Source organism: Branchiostoma belcheri, unplaced genomic scaffold (genome assembly GCF_001625305.1).
Source record: "Branchiostoma belcheri isolate BF01 breed outbred unplaced genomic scaffold, Haploidv18h27 scaffold51, whole genome shotgun sequence".
Classification (NCBI taxonomy): Eukaryota; Metazoa; Chordata; class Leptocardii; order Amphioxiformes; family Branchiostomatidae; genus Branchiostoma; species Branchiostoma belcheri.
This window is the reverse complement of record NW_017804143.1, coordinates 2,257,734-2,274,887: the sequence shown is the minus strand read 5'-3', so window position 1 is coordinate 2,274,887 and position 17,154 is coordinate 2,257,734. Positions and strand designations below refer to the sequence as shown.

Below are 17,154 nucleotides of genomic sequence, written 5' to 3'. Positions count from 1 at the left end.
GAGGTTGGCGGGGAAGATTGTTGCCTTTCTATATATGCTCCGTAGCGACAGAAAAAAACGGGGCATATATAAAAAGGCAACGATCTTTCCCACCAACCTCTACTTGGAGAGTACTCTAAACACATTATCTATACCTTCTCCCTGCTGTCTGACTCTGAGCCTTTAACTAATTACAAATTAAGCGCCAAAAGGCAAATTAAGCGCCAAAAGGCTACCTTAGCAAAGTAAAGGTTAACATCCTGCTAATGTACATAATATTTTTCCATTTCTGTAAAAGTTGACCCAACATAAAAGTACCCGGTAATTCTCGTGTGATCTATTTATGACCAGATGCGAGGATTGTTTTATAAATTATTCATGTCAAGGTCTATCCGCTTTTATCTTCTTAATTTCTTATTCCTCGTAAACCTGAACAGGACTTACAGGGCTCGAAATCGACGCCCGTTTTGTGTATAAATTGTACCTGAACTTTTGCACAGGTGACATTGAAAATTACAATGTACTAGTACCTGCATAAGACAAGTTTTACCTGCACCTATCAGAAAATGGATCATACTAAAACTGTTCAAAACCACTGCCAATATTTCTTTCATACTTCATGGGTGATAACAATTAATGCAGCAAATAAAAATACACACACACCTATATTTGTCACAGTCCATTACTAGTCAGGATAGAGTCATATTCCAAACGACATCACTCACTAGTATATATGTACTAATAGTCTAGTAATATAGAAAAAGGGAACTTTTCTAGCATGTTCTTCTTGTCGAAAGGAACATTGATTTGAATTTGAAATGGTAGATTTTAAGGAACTGTTTGAAGTCAAGAAGAAACTATATCCCTAGAACTATTGTAGAGTGGAACAACCAAGTACAGGATCATCACTAGCTAGATAGCTTTAAACAACGTCTACAGTTATATATAGGCAAAGGTAAGTTATATTAGCTCATTCGGTGTAATATAGCTAGCATGCCTGCGAAGCTGGTATGTTATGCTGAGGGGCAGTTATACTTATAGTATACCGACTATACAGATACAGAACTGGAAACCTACCACAGTCCAGGTTTCTAAGCTTGACACTTGACTCTGAACTTCAAGCCAGCACTGGAATTAGAACTGATTCAGGAACAAGTGCCTAAATGTAAAACCCAGATTCAAGAAATCTTTCTGGCCCAAATTCTTTATCCAAAAGGGTTAAAAACAAAGGCAAAATACCTCACATTTTCAGAGCCAGCAGACAGTGGTCAGAATTTGCCCCGGAGGAATGTCATTTGACAAAGCTTGAGATGTCAAATCCTTTCACTGAAGCTCAAAGGTTTAAAGTTGGAGATACCACTCTGCATATAGGTGGGTCAAGTTAGACCATGCAGAAAAATAGCTTTCTTAACAGCTCATATGGGTCTTTTTCTGCACTAAGCAAGGATTTTCTTACAGCTTATCTTCTGAACAGAAGCTCCTGAATCATTCATCAATCAACGGCCTGGTAAAAGTTGTTTTTCTTGCTAATCTAAAAACGACGCCACACCCATATTGGAAGCTACCAACAATTTGCCTAGTCATGCCTGGTCGGGAGTGCTTCAGCGGCTAGCCCCGCCCACCTAACCATTGGCAACCAACCAATGAAGCGTATGGGATATCGAATGACCTCACCGTGTGTGCCTCCTTGAGACGGGTGACCTGTAACTGCACTGGACCTTCTGGTTGCATAACACGAAGGATTGGAGTCAGAACGACCTACTGGTTGCCGATAGGATCATACTCCAACGACCTACTGGTCGAGTCTACAATGTCATGCACTTGGGGCATGTCAAGTGATCTCCAAGCAGATACTTCTAGGAGTTGTACATGTGATGTAACTAACCTCCGTAGCAGTTTGGCTTTCTGATTGGCAAAGTTCCAATTCAATCAGGCCGGCTATGTAGTCTATAATAGACTATATGCAATCAGAAAATAGTACATAAAAGTTCCCAAAGACCCTGAAGACCCCCAGATTTTGGCATGCTGTGGAGGCTATGACGTAACTAACTCTCTCACCATTCTAACCCAAATACCTCTCATCATCATCCATTGGTTCCGCTGTTGCCATGGCTACAGTGCCCTGTAGTCTGGATGACCCAAAGAACTATGTAGGTCAATGACCTTGAATATGTCCGGTGATGTAATGTCCAAGCAGATGTTAGGTGGGAAACAGGTTTGGAAAAGAAGACCTAGTAAATCATTTTTTGAGCAGTAAAATAATCTTGTCTAAGCAAATCTTTTGGTGAGTGCAAGACGGTATCAAATTGATAAGACAGTATCAAATTAGAAAGACAGTATCAAATTGATATGACAGTAATCGTTGGCAGGGCACTCACACACACACACACACACACACTCACTATCTTGGCAGTATCCAATACCCCATCCAAAGTTCAGCTGACAAAAAAAAAATACCAGAACAAAAAAGAAAGCCCAATAAAAATGCCTAAAAAGATGTTTAAAAAAACCAAAGACTAAACCTCTGCTTGGAGAGTAGCAGAAAAACAAATGAATTTTTCAAGATGCCTTTGACGTGCTTCACAGGCAAAGCAGAGAGATCCACAAAAAGCCAGCTGTCGCCTGGGTCAAACAAAATCAATTAAGGGCTTTTGTCACTTGAAGTAGACTAGAACAATACTTACTTACCCTCCAAGACTGACCTCAAAAACTAATTTGTATACCCTTGATGTATACCGACCCTCATATGTGCACAAATAGTTTTATGTGCAAGTCGTTGACCAAGGGCTAATTACAACATAAAACATAGAAAGAGTATACAGATAACTTACAAGCTACCGATGGTGGCAGGTGGAAAAGTGTTTGTTCTGAGACAAATAGGAGCAAGTAGAAACAGGAAAACCCACTGTTACAGTTCTAAGAACTGCTACGGAATAGATATATTACAATCTAAGCTTTGGGGGGTGGCTTCTTTAGTTGGAAGCAGAGGAAGTTGAAGTGCCCATTTCTTCTGCGATGAGTGGGTTTTGGGAGGTGTTTCTGTGTACTGTGTACAGTAAATATGACTTGAACAAATCGGCTCCAACAAAGGGCTACCACACCTGTTTGACATGGATCACTGTACATCCTGAAACTTTTGCAGTATTTTAATTCAGGACAGGAAAGGGAGGTTTCACCATGTTTTAATTTGAAAATGCACAATTGAAGCAATTCTGCTGTACAGTATAGTGAAAGGGGAAAGACATTTTTGTACATCCTTTTTTGCTCTTCCTCTTTGTGCTGATGGGTGGGTCAAAAGGAATTTTAAAAAAAACTGACATTCAAAAGATAAATGAGGAGAAAGAGTTGATGACACCCCTATTTAGCTACCCCCTAGTATAATACTGTTCAAATTAATCTCCAAGCAGATCATACGGTGGCAAGACAGTATCCATTGGACAGAGCTAGAGGAGTGTCCATTAGTGGCTGAACAAACTCCTCTGGCTAATGATCTTGCCACCGAAAGGGATCTGCTTGGAGATTAGTTCAAATCCCCCCATGTCCAGTGAGCATGTCCTCACTCCTTCTTTTTGTTACATTTTATGTAACCAAGGAGGTTCCTAGATTATTTCCAGGCCGACAGGGCATTCTAGTCAAATATAAATGTTATTGATTGATTAATCGATTAATTGATATAACAATAGAGTTAGGGATGAAACTGGAACGAACAAAAGACTGCCAATTTTTCTGAATTTTTCATCAGTTAGTCGTTTTTATGTGGAAGGTAGCCTACGCTTAAACGAAATATCTACAGTATACAACGTTCTTTTCCAACTTCCGACATTTCGATATATCATATACTACTAATAAATCCAAGCAATCACCCATAGCCCCGCCCCTACCCCCCTCCCCACTCTTGCTAACCACAGAAAATCATTTTCAAATTTCGGAAATGTCCAAGTTGTGAAAGAAGCGGCAACATACCTACATTGATCGACGATCCGATTGCACTGTATCAAGCTTGTCTTCGATGCGAAGAAGTCGTAAGATTCAGGGATTTTCGTACAAAGGTATCTGCAAACCCGTAATCACGCCATGCCGCTCCGCATTGCATCACCGTACGAACGTTGACCTTTTTGGGAATCTACCATTCAAGATTAGGGTGGTTGCGCACTAAAATCAATCTTGGCGTCAATAAAAGACTTTTTTCGACACATTTGTCGCAATTTGACGAGTTGCAATGTCATTTTGAATGCAAGAATGATATCAATTAGGTTTTCGTAGCCGTGAAATATAGTAGTGATTCCGAATCGCAATAGCCTCCCCTATTCCAATTCCGTAATGGAATGATCCAGTATACATCTGGAGTTACGTCACATGTCCGGTCGGTTACTCGGGTTAGACACCTTTCTCCAAGCAGATGTCTGGTGGCGAATTGTTACGGTTTAATAGAGAACTGGCCATCGAGCACTCCAGATAGAGTCCTTTTGGATGGCAAATGGAAACTGCCTTGCCAATTTGATGCTGTTTTTGCAGTTACCGAAAAAATCTGCTTAGAAATTTAATATCTTCTGACAGATCCCAAGCCCAAAGGTCCGAAAGTAAGGCCAAATCAATTCAATTGGTTGGTTGGTTGGTTGGTTGGTTGTAAAAATTTGGTTCTGGAAATTTGGTTCTCCAAATTTCCCAGAAAAATGACTAAGCTGGAGCACCAGAAATTAAAGGATTTTCACACATCCTTCTAAAATAGTATAAGTAATTATATACTTCTAAGTATTTTTGCAGAAAGCAATGACTCTTTAAAATTTAGTCCATTGATACATATAGTTTTGAATAACAATAACATACACTTATAGACAATTGAGCCAGATGAGGTAAAGTTATGTATTTATTCCTGTCTTTCTTCTCTCTGATAACATGACAACTTTGCATCATTATGAAGTCATGACTACCAACACAGATAACTTTCAAGATTAGTTTTCATCATCATAGACAATTGTCCTTAGTTTTATACATCTATTACTAGTATTAGATTTATTCAATATCAGTCATAATTTTGAAGCAATATCTTCATCCATGAACAATTAGGTAAAAACATGACAATCCAAGATACATGTATGACAGTCCCAAAACATTACAGTCCCAAAACATGACGGTCCCAAAACAAGACGGTCCCAAAACATAACATTCCCAAAATATTGAACGATTTTCGATAAATCTAATGTGATTACAATAACAATGCAAACACATGATATTTAGAGGTCCTGTTTATACGTATGGATAACTGTTTATACTTGTGGGTAACAGCATTAATGCGTGGGACAAGGTGAAGGTGATTTAATGCATAACATCTTGCTACTACTACAAGTTTCCTCTGTATGAGGATAGAATTCTACCACTATGGTATGAACACAAGGAACCTCCTTAGTCCTTACTGAACCATACTGCATATATTACTAGTACTACTTGTATTATGAATCAGCTGTACATGGCAGGATAGCTGCAGCAGGGGTGATCCTTTTCAGGACTTTTTGAGATGAGGTCTCAAGTCATCTGGCTGCAAGGAGAGAAAAAGATTTTAAGTCAAAGTTCATAGCATCAGTAATCCCTTAGGTATGCACACTTCAGATATCCTGGTGTTAAAAGACATTCTCCAGAATGCCTAAAATGATAATGTTTTAATGTAGGTGTTTAAGGTACCTGACAGTATTATGAAATGTTACTTCTTGTTTTGATTAGTTATCAGGCAATGTCAGCTAATATTTAAGGTGTAAACCTGTAGACTGGTCTAACCAAAATGTTCCTTTAAACTACGAAGAAAGATTCAAATGTAAAGACTGGGATAATGTGATGCTACTTTGGACTGGTGCAGATTCAGTGCAGACACAGACAATGTCAGTAAAAATATGACCTGTATCACTCCAGTTTTACCTGCACTAACCTGCATAAGCAGTAGGTATTTCAAGCCCTGGAATCTAAATCAGAAAACCATGTTCCTTTACCTAATCTCCAAGCAGATCCTAAGGTGGCAAAAGACAGTATCAAATTGGCCAGGCAGTATCCAGTCGCCACAGAGGGTCCAATACCCTTGGGTGACATATTAGACCCTCTGTGGCGACTGGATACTGCCTGTCCAATTTGATACTGTCTTTTGCCACCCTAGGATCTGCTTGGAGATTTCTCCTTACCCTGAGTCTATGAAGAAGTACAACACAAGGCCTGACAGGGCAGGGGCTGAGATGCTGATACAGAGATGGCACCAGGGTGTTGTTCTTAGTCCAGAGGGCAGACCGAGTCGATACTCCAAGCAAAGGAGCCTGAAAAACACACATCACCACAGTTTTCAAACACGAAAGTCTTCAATATCACTGGCATAAAGAATGTTTGCCTTGCATTCGGAAGGTTAGGGGTTCAAACCCCAGGGAGGTTCTGTACATGTCGTCACTGTGCAAATGTTGGGCATGACAGGCAGTTCAGTGTAACCAGGTGCAAGTACTACCGAGCAGTGTGCCTGCGAAGGTGTGTTATGCTGAAGGGCAGTTATACAGGCTATACAGATACAGAAACAGAAGCTAAGTGTGTTACACTGAAGGGCAGTTACATTTGTATACAGGCTATACAGATACAGCAGCTGATGTGGTTAGGCTGAAGGGTGGTTATACCCGATACAAATACAGATACAGATACACATACACATTAAACTGTACAAAGTATGACAGACACATTCTTGTATTTATGAGATATAAGGAGACTTTGACACACCTTGGGCCCAGAGACACTGCTCAAGGAGTCGTCTTGCTCGTGTGAGTTTGGGATGACATAAGACTCCGTGTCTGACTCCTCTTCATTCTCCTGGTAATACACAACTGTGCTCTCACTATCGCTGTCTGAGTCACTCACAATCATGTCTTCTCCTTCCTCTAACAAGGAGCACACTTCTTTTTCAGCTGAAAAAGAAACAGTTCACAAATAAACAGGTCACAGATAGACTATTGATAATACATACATGTATGAAATATTGAAATAAAGTATAGCTGACTTCAGATCTCCAAGTACCGGTAGATATTCAGTAAGATCGTAATATTTTTAGACTGACAATTGCAATGAGGTTTACCAGTGAAATAGATGACCCCTAAAATAGATTGGTAACCTGTCTTAAAAGACAGATTCTCTATATGGTATAACTAAAAAGCCTTAACTGTTGAACTCCTAAAAACCTTCTTTTCATAGTAGTATGAAAGGCCAAAAAAATCTGTCAAATGTGCTTTTGTGCTACAATATTGTTTTATCCTGCAAACTTCTAAAACAAAGCAAAAAACATATTTTCAATCATACTGCTAAATTAAATTCTGGCAAAAATGACTGAATTTACAGTGTCATATATTGTACCTTTTCTACAGGTGTGAGGAATAGCTAATGCTCTCCGAGTTCTGGTAAAGGTCACAACCTTTGCCCTTTGCTCCTCCTGGGGCGATGGCGGGATGATGGACTCATCTGAGCTCTGGGAATGAGATCCCTTCTCTGTCCCAGAGTTCTCACTGTCTGTATGTGCCACTCTTGACTTATCGCTGGTCTGCTCTGGCTTCTCAAAGTAAGGAGGGGATGTGAGCACTGTCCCAGAGTTCTCACTGTCTGTATGTGCCATTCTTAACTTATTGTTGATCTGCTCTGGCTTCTCAAAGTAAGGAGGGGATGTGAGCACTGTCCCAGAGTTCTCACTGTCTGTATGTGCCATTCTTAACTTATTGTTGATCTGCTCTGGCTTCTCAAAGTAAGGTGGGGATGTGAGCATTGTACCTCTTTCTTCTTCCTCCAATTCTGCTTTCTTCAGAATCCTGTCAAATGTGCAAGAGTTGCTGTTATTACTGCTGCTAAAGCTGAATGTACACTGAACGTTTGATGCATTATCCTGGGAACTACTGACAGTGTTATCACTGCATCTATCCGCTCCTCTGTCAGGTGTCTTGTTGCTGAGTACGGCTGTTTCTTCCTCTGTAGTCATACATGTAGACTCAGAGTCTGGCAAGAGATTTTTCTCTTCTTCTTCTTCCATCATGGAATTCAAAGTCTGTATGTCTTCCCTGCTTAGATTCGACGTTAATGCTTTAGTTGCTGAATCTATACCATCAGGAGTTGAGCTTGTAACGTCTGAATTCTCTGGGCTGGACTCTCTCTCTAGATCTGTTGGCACAAATGAAGGGCCTGGTAAGGACTTATGGCCACAAGCAGCACTCAGTGTCCATTTTATCTCTCGTGGACCACAAACCACCTGGAAACACTTGTGAGTGGATAGCACCCTGCACACTGACTGTGCTACAATGTCCAGGCTGCTATGATGTGGGAAGTTCTCTGTAATATACTGGCAAATGTCTGCTAGACTTGCTACACCAGTTGGAGTGCTCTGTATGGCCCAGTGGACCATTTTATCCCACTGTTCTAGACTGTCTTCCTCTTCTTTTCCATGAGGGCTAGCATCGATATGCTCCTCCGCATTTGCACTCGGAGTGCTTTCCATAGGAGTCAGTGGAAAGTCTTGTCTTTGTGTAGTATCACTAGTTGTGCTTCCACTGAAAGAGACATTGGCAAGGCTAAACCTACCAGCCTCTTGAGATGGTCTTACATCTTCTGTTGAAGATTCAGTACTTCCTTTGTACATGAGATTGTCTCCACCTTTTGGTTCTAAGAATGTACCAGTACCAGTACACTCAGTGATGGTAGTCTCATCATCTTTGTTCAGTGTAGCTTCTTGAAGGACAGGAAAGAAGGGCTGAGTGTCACCTCGTGAGCCAACAGTGGAACACGAATTTGAAGATTCCAAAGGCGTCTCTTGTACTTCCTCCACACTGTGCCTGAAAATTGGATCAATAACACAGGTTGTCAACGCACATCTGCTAAAAAATTTGACAACCAAAGGAGTGTAAATCCAAGACTAGAAAATGATCAGGAGATGAAACACATTACTTCAGGTAAAGAATAAAGAAAAGAAACTAAGAAAGTGTTATGTCTATGGTTCTTAACAGTCCAGGGTGTATGCAAGGGTCTGGTAAGATGGTTGTCATTTGACTGAGTGACTGAGATATACTACCGGTATTACAGAGACAGATTTTGAAATAAAGCAAACTATACTATATAATATAATCATTATGATAATATTATTATAATTTTATTTTGCAATAGATTGACCATACAAATAGAACACATGCTTACCTCTCAGCACTTGGAAACAAGCTGACTTGGCTTGTTGAAGTGCCCTCTGCACAAGTGTCTTCATCTTCTGACTTCTTTGCTGTGTCATCAGCTGCATGTTCACTGGAACAACTTAATTGGTTAGCTACTTCTTCTGCAGTGTATTTCCTCTCATGATTCTCACAACCTTTTTCCTTAACTTGAGTTTTGTCAACATTTAATGTTTTCTTGTTTCTTTTTAATGTTTTCTTCTGCATGTTTGCTTCTGGAACTTGAATAATGTTTGTTGATATTTTTTCACTGATGTTTTCTTGCAAATCCAGCTTTCGTCTCTTTTTGGAATGCTCTGTTGAAAGTTGTTCATCTTCTCTCTGCCTCTTTGTTGTCTTCCAGGCAGAGTCTTCCTCCAAGTGTGCAAAAAGAAGGGGAGAGGTAACCATGTCCTCGTCAGTGCTACTGTCTAATGTAATAACTATAGGAGAAGCAAGGTTCTTCACCCTTAAAGGTTCATCTTCGTTTCTGATTGTCCTTTTCTCTGCTCCTATCTTGTCATCGTGGACTGAATCATTCCCTTGATTTCCCTCCCCTTGACTTCCTTGGCTAAACTGTGTTTCATCACTGCTATCTTCTGTGGATACTTGCATCTTCTGTTTCTCTACCGAGAAACTTTCCACCCCCTTACCTTCTCTTGAGTTGCTACTGACGAGATGCTTTTTTAAGCTGTTTTTCCACGAGTTCCATGACATCCTTGGTTGGGCTTTTTCTTCTACTTTGTTTAAAACTTCTACGTTTGTTGCACTGTCCTCGGTTTCTGATCCTTTCGTTTTAGTGCCTATACACAACTTGTTGCTACGCAGTGAAGCATTCACTCCTGTAACATTTGTTGTATCTGTTTCTCTTGGAAATCTTGTTTCCTTTTTACCTCCAGTGGAGCAGTCAGAACGAAATTCATTTGACACTTGCACTAGTTCCTCATTGCTTGAATCTGACAAAATAGATACCCCAGAACATACTGTTCTCTGCGAGTCTGAACTTTCTGTAGAAGTTGACCCTGTGCTACTGCCTTTCTCTTTAGATTTTGGTCTCACTGAAGAATTTCTGTGCGATTTAACTGTCTTATCCTTTCTTTCAGGGCTTTTGAAACTTGAGTGTGGTTTTGACAGTTTGACCTCCTTTCTACCAGGTGAACAGTTTTGTTTCCTGGTCTTTGTTTCCTTTTTGCCTCCAGTGGAGCAGTCTGAATGTAACTCACTCGACACTTGTGATAGTTCCTCATTGCTTGAATCTGACTGAGGAATAGGGGTTACCCCAGAACATACAGAGTCAGAACTTTCCGTAGAAGTTGATCCCTGTGTGGCACTGCCTCTTCCCTTAAATTGCAGTTTCATTGAACAATTTCCGCGAATTTCAGCTTTCCTGTCCTTTGTTTTCGGGCTTTTGAAACTTGAGTGCAGTTTTACTTCGTTTCTACCAGGTGAGCAGTTTCTTTTGTCGGTCTTCGTTGTGCTTACATTGTGAAGTTCGTGCACCAGTTGGGTGAGGTTGGCAGCACTAGGGTTGCCATTTGTAGCTTCTAGGACTGTGAGAAGGCTGGACACAGCATGAGAGCAGCCGTCAGGAGGGGTGAGGTACAGTTCACTCGAGCAGATCTGAAACACAGAGTACATATGTTCATGTAACCTTAAGGTTCCGGGTCGGAGTTTAATTCTGACCAGGGTTCCAAATAGTGCGCAGTAAATCGCCGGATCTGCGAGGTTGTCACGCTAGGTTTGGCTCCCCATAGCTCGGCGATCGCTGTAGATTTTCCACTAGGTTTTGAATTGATCAAAAAGCCTTGGGATTGTAGTGTTTTTTGGCGCGGTGAAGTTGGACGGCCAGCGAAGCGTTTTTGGTATTAGTCCGCGAGCAAGGGTGATGCGGTTTGTCGCCTGATGACCCAAATAGCTGCGTTCTATTTGGAATTTCTAGGGGTTCGTGTCACCGGATTTTGCGAAAAACTTATCACAACAACCTATATTTTTTTTCTGTTTTTCAGAAACAGAAAGTAGTAAGCTATTTCAGCATATAAACCGTTAGCCTGGGAAAATTCGTTTTTTCCAAGCAGGTCCGTTGAAAAAACTGCAAAAAAACTACATTTTTCGTATCCAAAATTTACGTTTAACTACAGTTTCTACCCAAATTATAGAGTCGACGGACAATAACCAAAATTGTATCGGAAGCCGGCTGGAAACCTTCGTTGACTGATGTAATGAGATTTCCCGGCGTACTTTTTTTGGCGGAGTTATAGCCCTTCGGTCTGAGGGTGTCCACCGGATCCAAAATCGTGAAAAAAACTCCGGTCCGAGACCTTAAAAGCACGGCGCATGCGCAAAAAATGACGTCATCGATGACGTCATTCGTATGGATTTAAAAGTTTTTGGCAAAAGTTATCCGATTCTGACAAAAAACCGCATCATTTTGCTTTTTTCGAGTAAGAAAGTCCGTATATTTATGCCCGGCCCTAGGCGCCCCCCCTCCCCCTTTCCCGCCCCCCCCACCGAAATCCCCGTCAGGGCAATTTTTATCGTTTCTGGAAGGTAAACAGTTCTTGCATGAATTCACTTCTATGTCATTTTATATGAGTCGACCTCTGAATTTGACTTTCGTATAATTTCGGCGAAGTTTCTCTATTTATGATGACTTAAACTGACATTTAACAGCAAAATCGAAGTGTTTTAAGCCTTCTTAAGGCAAAACTGGGTTTTCTGATGTTCGGTTCAGGGCTCCTTAAATTCGCGACTTTCTTTCCTTTGGGTGGTGTTAAATGATAGCCTAATAAGTACTCCCCACCTCTCTGCAGCGCTTATTTCAACTTCTTGATCCTAGCCACGGCAATATCACCCAGATTGTGTTTTGCACCTCGTAATAATGCAGCCTTTCACACATTTAAGGAGCGCTTTGCTACTTAATAGGCCATTCACGGCGAAATAGTGAAGAGTTCGGTGTCGGACGCGTTTGATTCGGAAAGTGCGAACCCTGGTCTATCATTCAAGGTCGAAATCTGACGAATTCTTCCTTTTACTTTAAAGTGACGAACCTAAAACGCGACCCCATACTGTTTTCCCAGGGGACCCGATGACGTCACTGCGTGACGTCTTCGATACCAACTGTTAAGAACGTTTTCTGCAAGTATGCGGCACCGAAATCACGAAAAGAACACACATATCCATAGCCAAGCTCCAGAGCAGACTTTTATTTCCGTTATAACTGTTTGAGAAAAGCGATGTTTGAAATAACGGTATTTTTCTAATTGCCCCATTGTGACGCTGCCTGGAACCCGAGACTTGGCAATATAGCCTTAGAACACTGCATTTTTCACATGACTTTAAACCCCTGCCGCGGGAAAAGTACTCATCACAGACATGTAAAATTTGGATATATGATAGATATGATGTGTCTGAAGAATTATGATAATTTTTTATGAAAAATAATCTCCTTAAGGTTCCGGGTCGGAGTTTAATTCTGACCAGGGTTCCAAATAGTGCGCAGTAAATCGCCGGATCTGCGAGGTTGTCACGCTAGGTTTGGCTCCCCATAGCTCGGCGATCGCTGTAGATTTTCCACTAGGTTTTGAATTGATCAAAAAGCCTTGGGATTGTAGTGTTTTTTGGCGCGGTGAAGTTGGACGGCCAGCGAAGCGTTTTTGGTATTAGTCCGCGAGCAAGGGTGATGCGGTTTGTCGCCTGATGACCCAAATAGCTGCGTTCTATTTGGAATTTCTAGGGGTTCGTGTCACCGGATTTTGCGAAAAACTTATCACAACAACCTATATTTTTTCCTTAACTCTGCTGCAAAATAGCCTTTTAATATTTCTATCACTTGGCCTTTATCTTTGAAATTGTTCAGCAGTCATACCTAAAAAGCTTTAAACAATGCTTGCAGCTAGATGTTCAAAGGTTAAGTGTAACAGGTTGTTCAGTATGATGCTAGTACCAACTGCTAATATGCCTTTGAAGCTGGTGTCGTATGGCAAATATACCGGCTATACAGATTGGTGTGTTAGTCTGAAGGGTGGTTATACCGGCTATACAGATACAGAAGCTGGTGTGTTATGCCATAGGCAGTTATTCTGGCTAGTACACAGATACAGATAGAAGCTGGTGTGTTACAATGTATGCCCAAGGGTAATTATATGTAGGCTTAGGCTATACAGATAAAAATAGAAAACCAAAGAAGAACTTGTTTCAAACACCAACCTCCTGAATGACAGGTGCGGGTAGATAGTCCTCCACCGTCTGAACAAACTTGGCCACGAGGTCGTGCAGTGCGAGGGAGAACTCCGCTCCGAACTCCTCCTCCACCTCGTGCCGGAGGTACCCCTCTCGCTTCTCCCGGTCCAGGATCAGGTCCAGGGCCAGCTGACGGAACTGGCCGGACCGCCGGTTCAGCTGGTTCAGTTGTCTCTCTAACTGTAAGGAAATGATGGTACATGACGTGGAGTGAGTGAGATCAGCAAAAAAGCAAAAGCAGAAGAAAGATTTGCTGAACTTACAAGCAGTAATCAAAATGCAAAAGTTGCTAACATTAAGAAAGCTTCCAGCTATAGATGTAGATCAATTTCCTGTATAGTAGATTTAAGAAAGGAAGTACAAAGATGTATATTTGAACAATTCTGAAGAACAGGTACCACTTTTATTCTTTCATTAGAACATGATGATAATCTTGATTTAAAGACAACAATTTGACAAGTAAGATTAGTAGATGTAGCCTTCCTCATGCTAAGGGTAGCTTTTTTGGATCATCATATTCTTTTGTGTTAAGCGGGAAAAATATTCCGCGATTGTACTTACTGTTGCATCATGTTTTAGCAGTGGGGGTAGTTTTTCTCCCTCTTTAGGAAACAGCTCCTTAAGTTTGGAGCTAGCGAGGCACAACTCAAACCTGTCTGCCAGGATGTGCAGCATCACCTGTACATGGAACATTGTGTCAAATTCATTCATTCAATCATTTGTTAGTACAACAGAAGTTTATTTCACTGTTTTACTTATGACCTCCTATCCTATCCTAAGTTTGTTATGGGCTCCCTTGGAAATCAGTCCTATTCAGGTCAAGTCAAGATACTACCCACATGTATCCAAGACTACTACATGTAAATGAATATACTGTATTAGTATTCTCCCAATGCTGGTATAGGCATGTTATGTAGGTCTATATACATGATGTACATGTACTAGTCTGTGTGACACAAACTCAGTTGCTTGAAGTGGCTATGTAGAGTGTCTCACAGGAAACAGCATAAACATACATTTTACAACATTTACAGTGACAAACATGGCTAAACGAATATTACAAATTCAACTTCAAGATTAAAATTCTGTAGATTCTGTATGATTGCATTACATATTCTACTTTGCGTGAACCAAAACAGAAAGAAAATAAAGGTTGAAGATTGTACACACCTTGACTTTGAGGCCGTACAGTATCCGTGCGTAGTGGCTGAAGTTGACTAGCGGTGCGTGTGTGTAGGTGTGCCTGAGGAGTTGGACACACAGGTCGTACCCTTCCACCACGTTCTCTGTCACACAGCTCCATAACAGGTACCCCGCCAGCCGGCCCTCCAGGATGCCATACTGAAGCAGCTGCTTGGGATCACCTGCAGACAGGGCTGAGGATATGGTGGAAACAATGAATGAATGAAAGACCTTTACGTTTGTGCACTAACAAGCTAAGTACAGGTCATGGATAGACAAGGAAAAGGATGTAGCAATGACACTTCAAGTTCAACTATACTATACATACTAATGTGATCTACTATTTACATTGTTCGACTTCTTCTCGCTTCTTGTCGCAGTTATAGATGTACGAGCATATAGAACTTAAGTGATACATGGACAATAACATAAGGTACTTCATAGTTTGGATTGGGGTGCACATGCACATGTATGCAGGTTTGATGTGTATTTGTGGGTTGTATGTCAAGTTGAAGGTCTGTGGTTATAATAACCAGAGAATTATTGTAGTCTGGGTGCCAGACTGTTGCCAGGCAGAGCCTCCTCATCCCGAAGACGGCATAAAGGTATGAAAACAGTATACAGGCTTCCACACCAATGGAAGCAGGCCGACCAAATAGAAAACGTACAAAGAAGGGCAAGTAAAAGGGTGCCTGGTCTAAACAATCTACCATATGAGGAGAGACTTAAGGTGCTCAGGCTCCCGACACTGGTATATAGAAGGATACGTGGGGACATGATCATGACCTACAAATACATCCATGGGAAGTTGGACACAGAGGGTTGCCTACCAAAAATGCAAGAAAAAACAAGAACAAGAGGGAACAGCTTACGACTAAACAAAAGATCAGTGAACAACAACAAAAGACTGTTTTTCTACAGCAACAGGGTAGTAACATGGTGGAACAGTCTACCGGAAGAGGTGGTGTCAGCCCCAAGTGTGAACAGTTTTAAAAATAGACTGGACAAACACATGAGAAGTCATCCAGTGGTGTACAACCCCCGGGCATTGGACAACCCCCACAAGATGACCATGTCTACGCAGTAAACTACAAGGAGCGGCTCAAAGTGGAAGAGAACTTCCTACCGAGACGAAAGATCTACTCTACTCTACTCTTGATTCTTAGCTCCAGGGCCAACATATCCCCAAGGAAATGTTACCACAGCCCCCTCTAGCCAAGAAGCTTTCATCGAAATGAAGTATGAGCTAGAGCAAGGGCATTACTGTATGTCCTTGCTCTAGCTCATACAGAGTTGGACAAGTTTTCAAAAATCCACTTGCCGTATCGGGCAAGTACCTGGTCATTTCCACTTGCCCAAACCAACTTTTCACTTGCCCAAAATATGAAGCATTTCTATGCGTTTTACTAGCAGAAATGAAATTATTTTATTATAATAGAACTTTATAATGTTGGATGCTTAATTTATCAAAATTGTTTCAAACTTGGTCAAAATACTGCAGGGGCTATACTATGCATCCTAAAAATTTACTTGTCCAATCGGGCAAGTGCAGGGGGATATTCACTTGCCCGAACAGTACTTTTACTTGCCCTGGGCAAGTGGGCAATAGGACTTGTCCAACCCTGTCATACTTCATTTTTTGCAGTTCATCAATATTTTTATGTATTCAACTAACCTGGAAGATCGTTCCAGGCACATAAAACGTTACATCTGGATCTTCAACAGCCCATCTGGAGCTGGTTAACTGTTAGTGTTATCTTCAAGGTAGATATGAATGAATGAACCTACGCCCCCCTCCCCCTTTGCAGTTCAAAAATATAACGTTATAGACTTAGTAGTGCAAAAATTATCATCGAACCCAACTAACCTTTGACCACCTCATTCTGCCCGTATTTACAGGCATACTCCAAGATCCAGGCGAGGACGTCCTCAGTAGTGGCGTTTTTGTCAAACCCGTGCGTTCTGTCTGACAGTTCTGAACTCGACGTGGAGGCAGACATCTTTTTGGCGTCCTTTTGCGCTACTCAAAAAAAGAATTGCAGCAAAACCCCTCTGGATCTAGGGATGCATTTAGCTTCATCAAGGCTACGTACTAGTTCCGTGTCGATCTAGAATACAGAATATTTGACATACTGGCTGTTTTAGAGTCGAAGAACCGAGGCAAATTTGGAGACGAAACGCAACGAAACTGATCTGATCTGAGTGAAACCGCCACAACACTCCGATGCATGCTGGGTAATCTCCAAGCAGATGTTGGGGTGGTAGATTGTGATGTTTCCCGACGCCGGGCTATCTGAATATAACTGGTTGAAATTCTTCGAATTCTTGTTGACGGATACTATACCTCCTTGAAATATTATCAGTCTGTTGGAATTTGTTTATGTATTCTTGATATTTCATGAAATAATGTTATACAAAGCAGATTATACAAATTGGTATAAATTATGATATTACAATGTACATCATACCCTAGCATGAAAGTTCAGCTTAGTTGGTAAATTAAAGAATGAGAAATAAAATTCGGGTGAGCCATTTTTCAAATTTGAGAACAGTTCATTTC

At 41.1% G+C, this 17,154-nt stretch overlaps 3 protein-coding genes across 6 annotated transcripts in view; all 3 read right to left on the bottom strand.

Annotated features, from left to right (window-relative positions):
* Positions 1-4,030, bottom strand: part of LOC109480522 (oxidative stress-induced growth inhibitor 2-like) — a 14,478-nt gene extending 10,448 nt beyond the window's left edge. For 2 of the 4 annotated variants that reach the window (XM_019782726.1, XM_019782730.1), the window contains exon 1: positions 3,943-4,030. The gene's annotated coding sequence lies outside the window, so the exon portion shown is untranslated. Of the gene's footprint in view, positions 1-1,218; positions 1,360-3,942 lie in introns of those variants that run through there. The other 2 variants (XM_019782728.1, XM_019782727.1) reach the window with 2 other exon arrangements.
* Positions 4,031-5,191: 1,161 nt separating this feature from the next.
* Positions 5,192-9,983, bottom strand: LOC109480588. The gene is made up of 5 exons (XM_019782822.1): positions 9,166-9,983; positions 7,348-8,807; positions 6,721-6,905; positions 6,147-6,275; positions 5,192-5,515 (listed from the first exon to the last, which is right to left on the bottom strand). The coding sequence occupies exons 1-5, from the start codon at positions 9,888-9,890 to the stop codon at positions 5,480-5,482; spliced, it is 2,535 nt and encodes an 844-aa protein (XP_019638381.1). The 5' UTR covers positions 9,891-9,983; the 3' UTR covers positions 5,192-5,479.
* Positions 9,929-16,923, bottom strand: LOC109480458. The gene is made up of 6 exons (XM_019782648.1): positions 16,462-16,923; positions 14,583-14,788; positions 13,974-14,090; positions 13,380-13,592; positions 10,067-10,793; positions 9,929-9,942 (listed from the first exon to the last, which is right to left on the bottom strand). The coding sequence occupies exons 1-6, from the start codon at positions 16,592-16,594 to the stop codon at positions 9,929-9,931; spliced, it is 1,410 nt and encodes a 469-aa protein (XP_019638207.1). The 5' UTR covers positions 16,595-16,923.
* Between the last annotated feature and the right edge of the window lie 231 nt (positions 16,924-17,154).

Bases quoted from the DNA above. Each gene is read 5' to 3' on its own strand.
- LOC109480588 (XM_019782822.1), bottom strand. From the start codon at position 9,890: ATGTCATGGAACTCGTGGAAAAACAGCTTAAAAAAGCATCTCGTCAGT. The intron at 8,808-9,165 runs GTAAGCATGTGT...TCCAATTTTCAG, and splicing joins TTGTTTCCAAGTGCTGAGAG to GCACAGTGTGGAGGAAGTAC. The intron at 6,906-7,347 runs GTACAATATATG...TTTCTTTTTCAG, and splicing joins TCCTCACACCTGTAGAAAAG to CTGAAAAAGAAGTGTGCTCC.
- LOC109480458 (XM_019782648.1), bottom strand. From the start codon at position 16,594: ATGTCTGCCTCCACGTCGAGTTCAGAACTGTCAGACAGAACGCACGGG. The intron at 14,091-14,582 runs GTGTGTACAATC...TTCCATGTACAG, and splicing joins TGTACGGCCTCAAAGTCAAG to GTGATGCTGCACATCCTGGC. The intron at 13,593-13,973 runs GTAAGTACAATC...ATTTCCTTACAG, and splicing joins TGCTAAAACATGATGCAACA to TTAGAGAGACAACTGAACCA.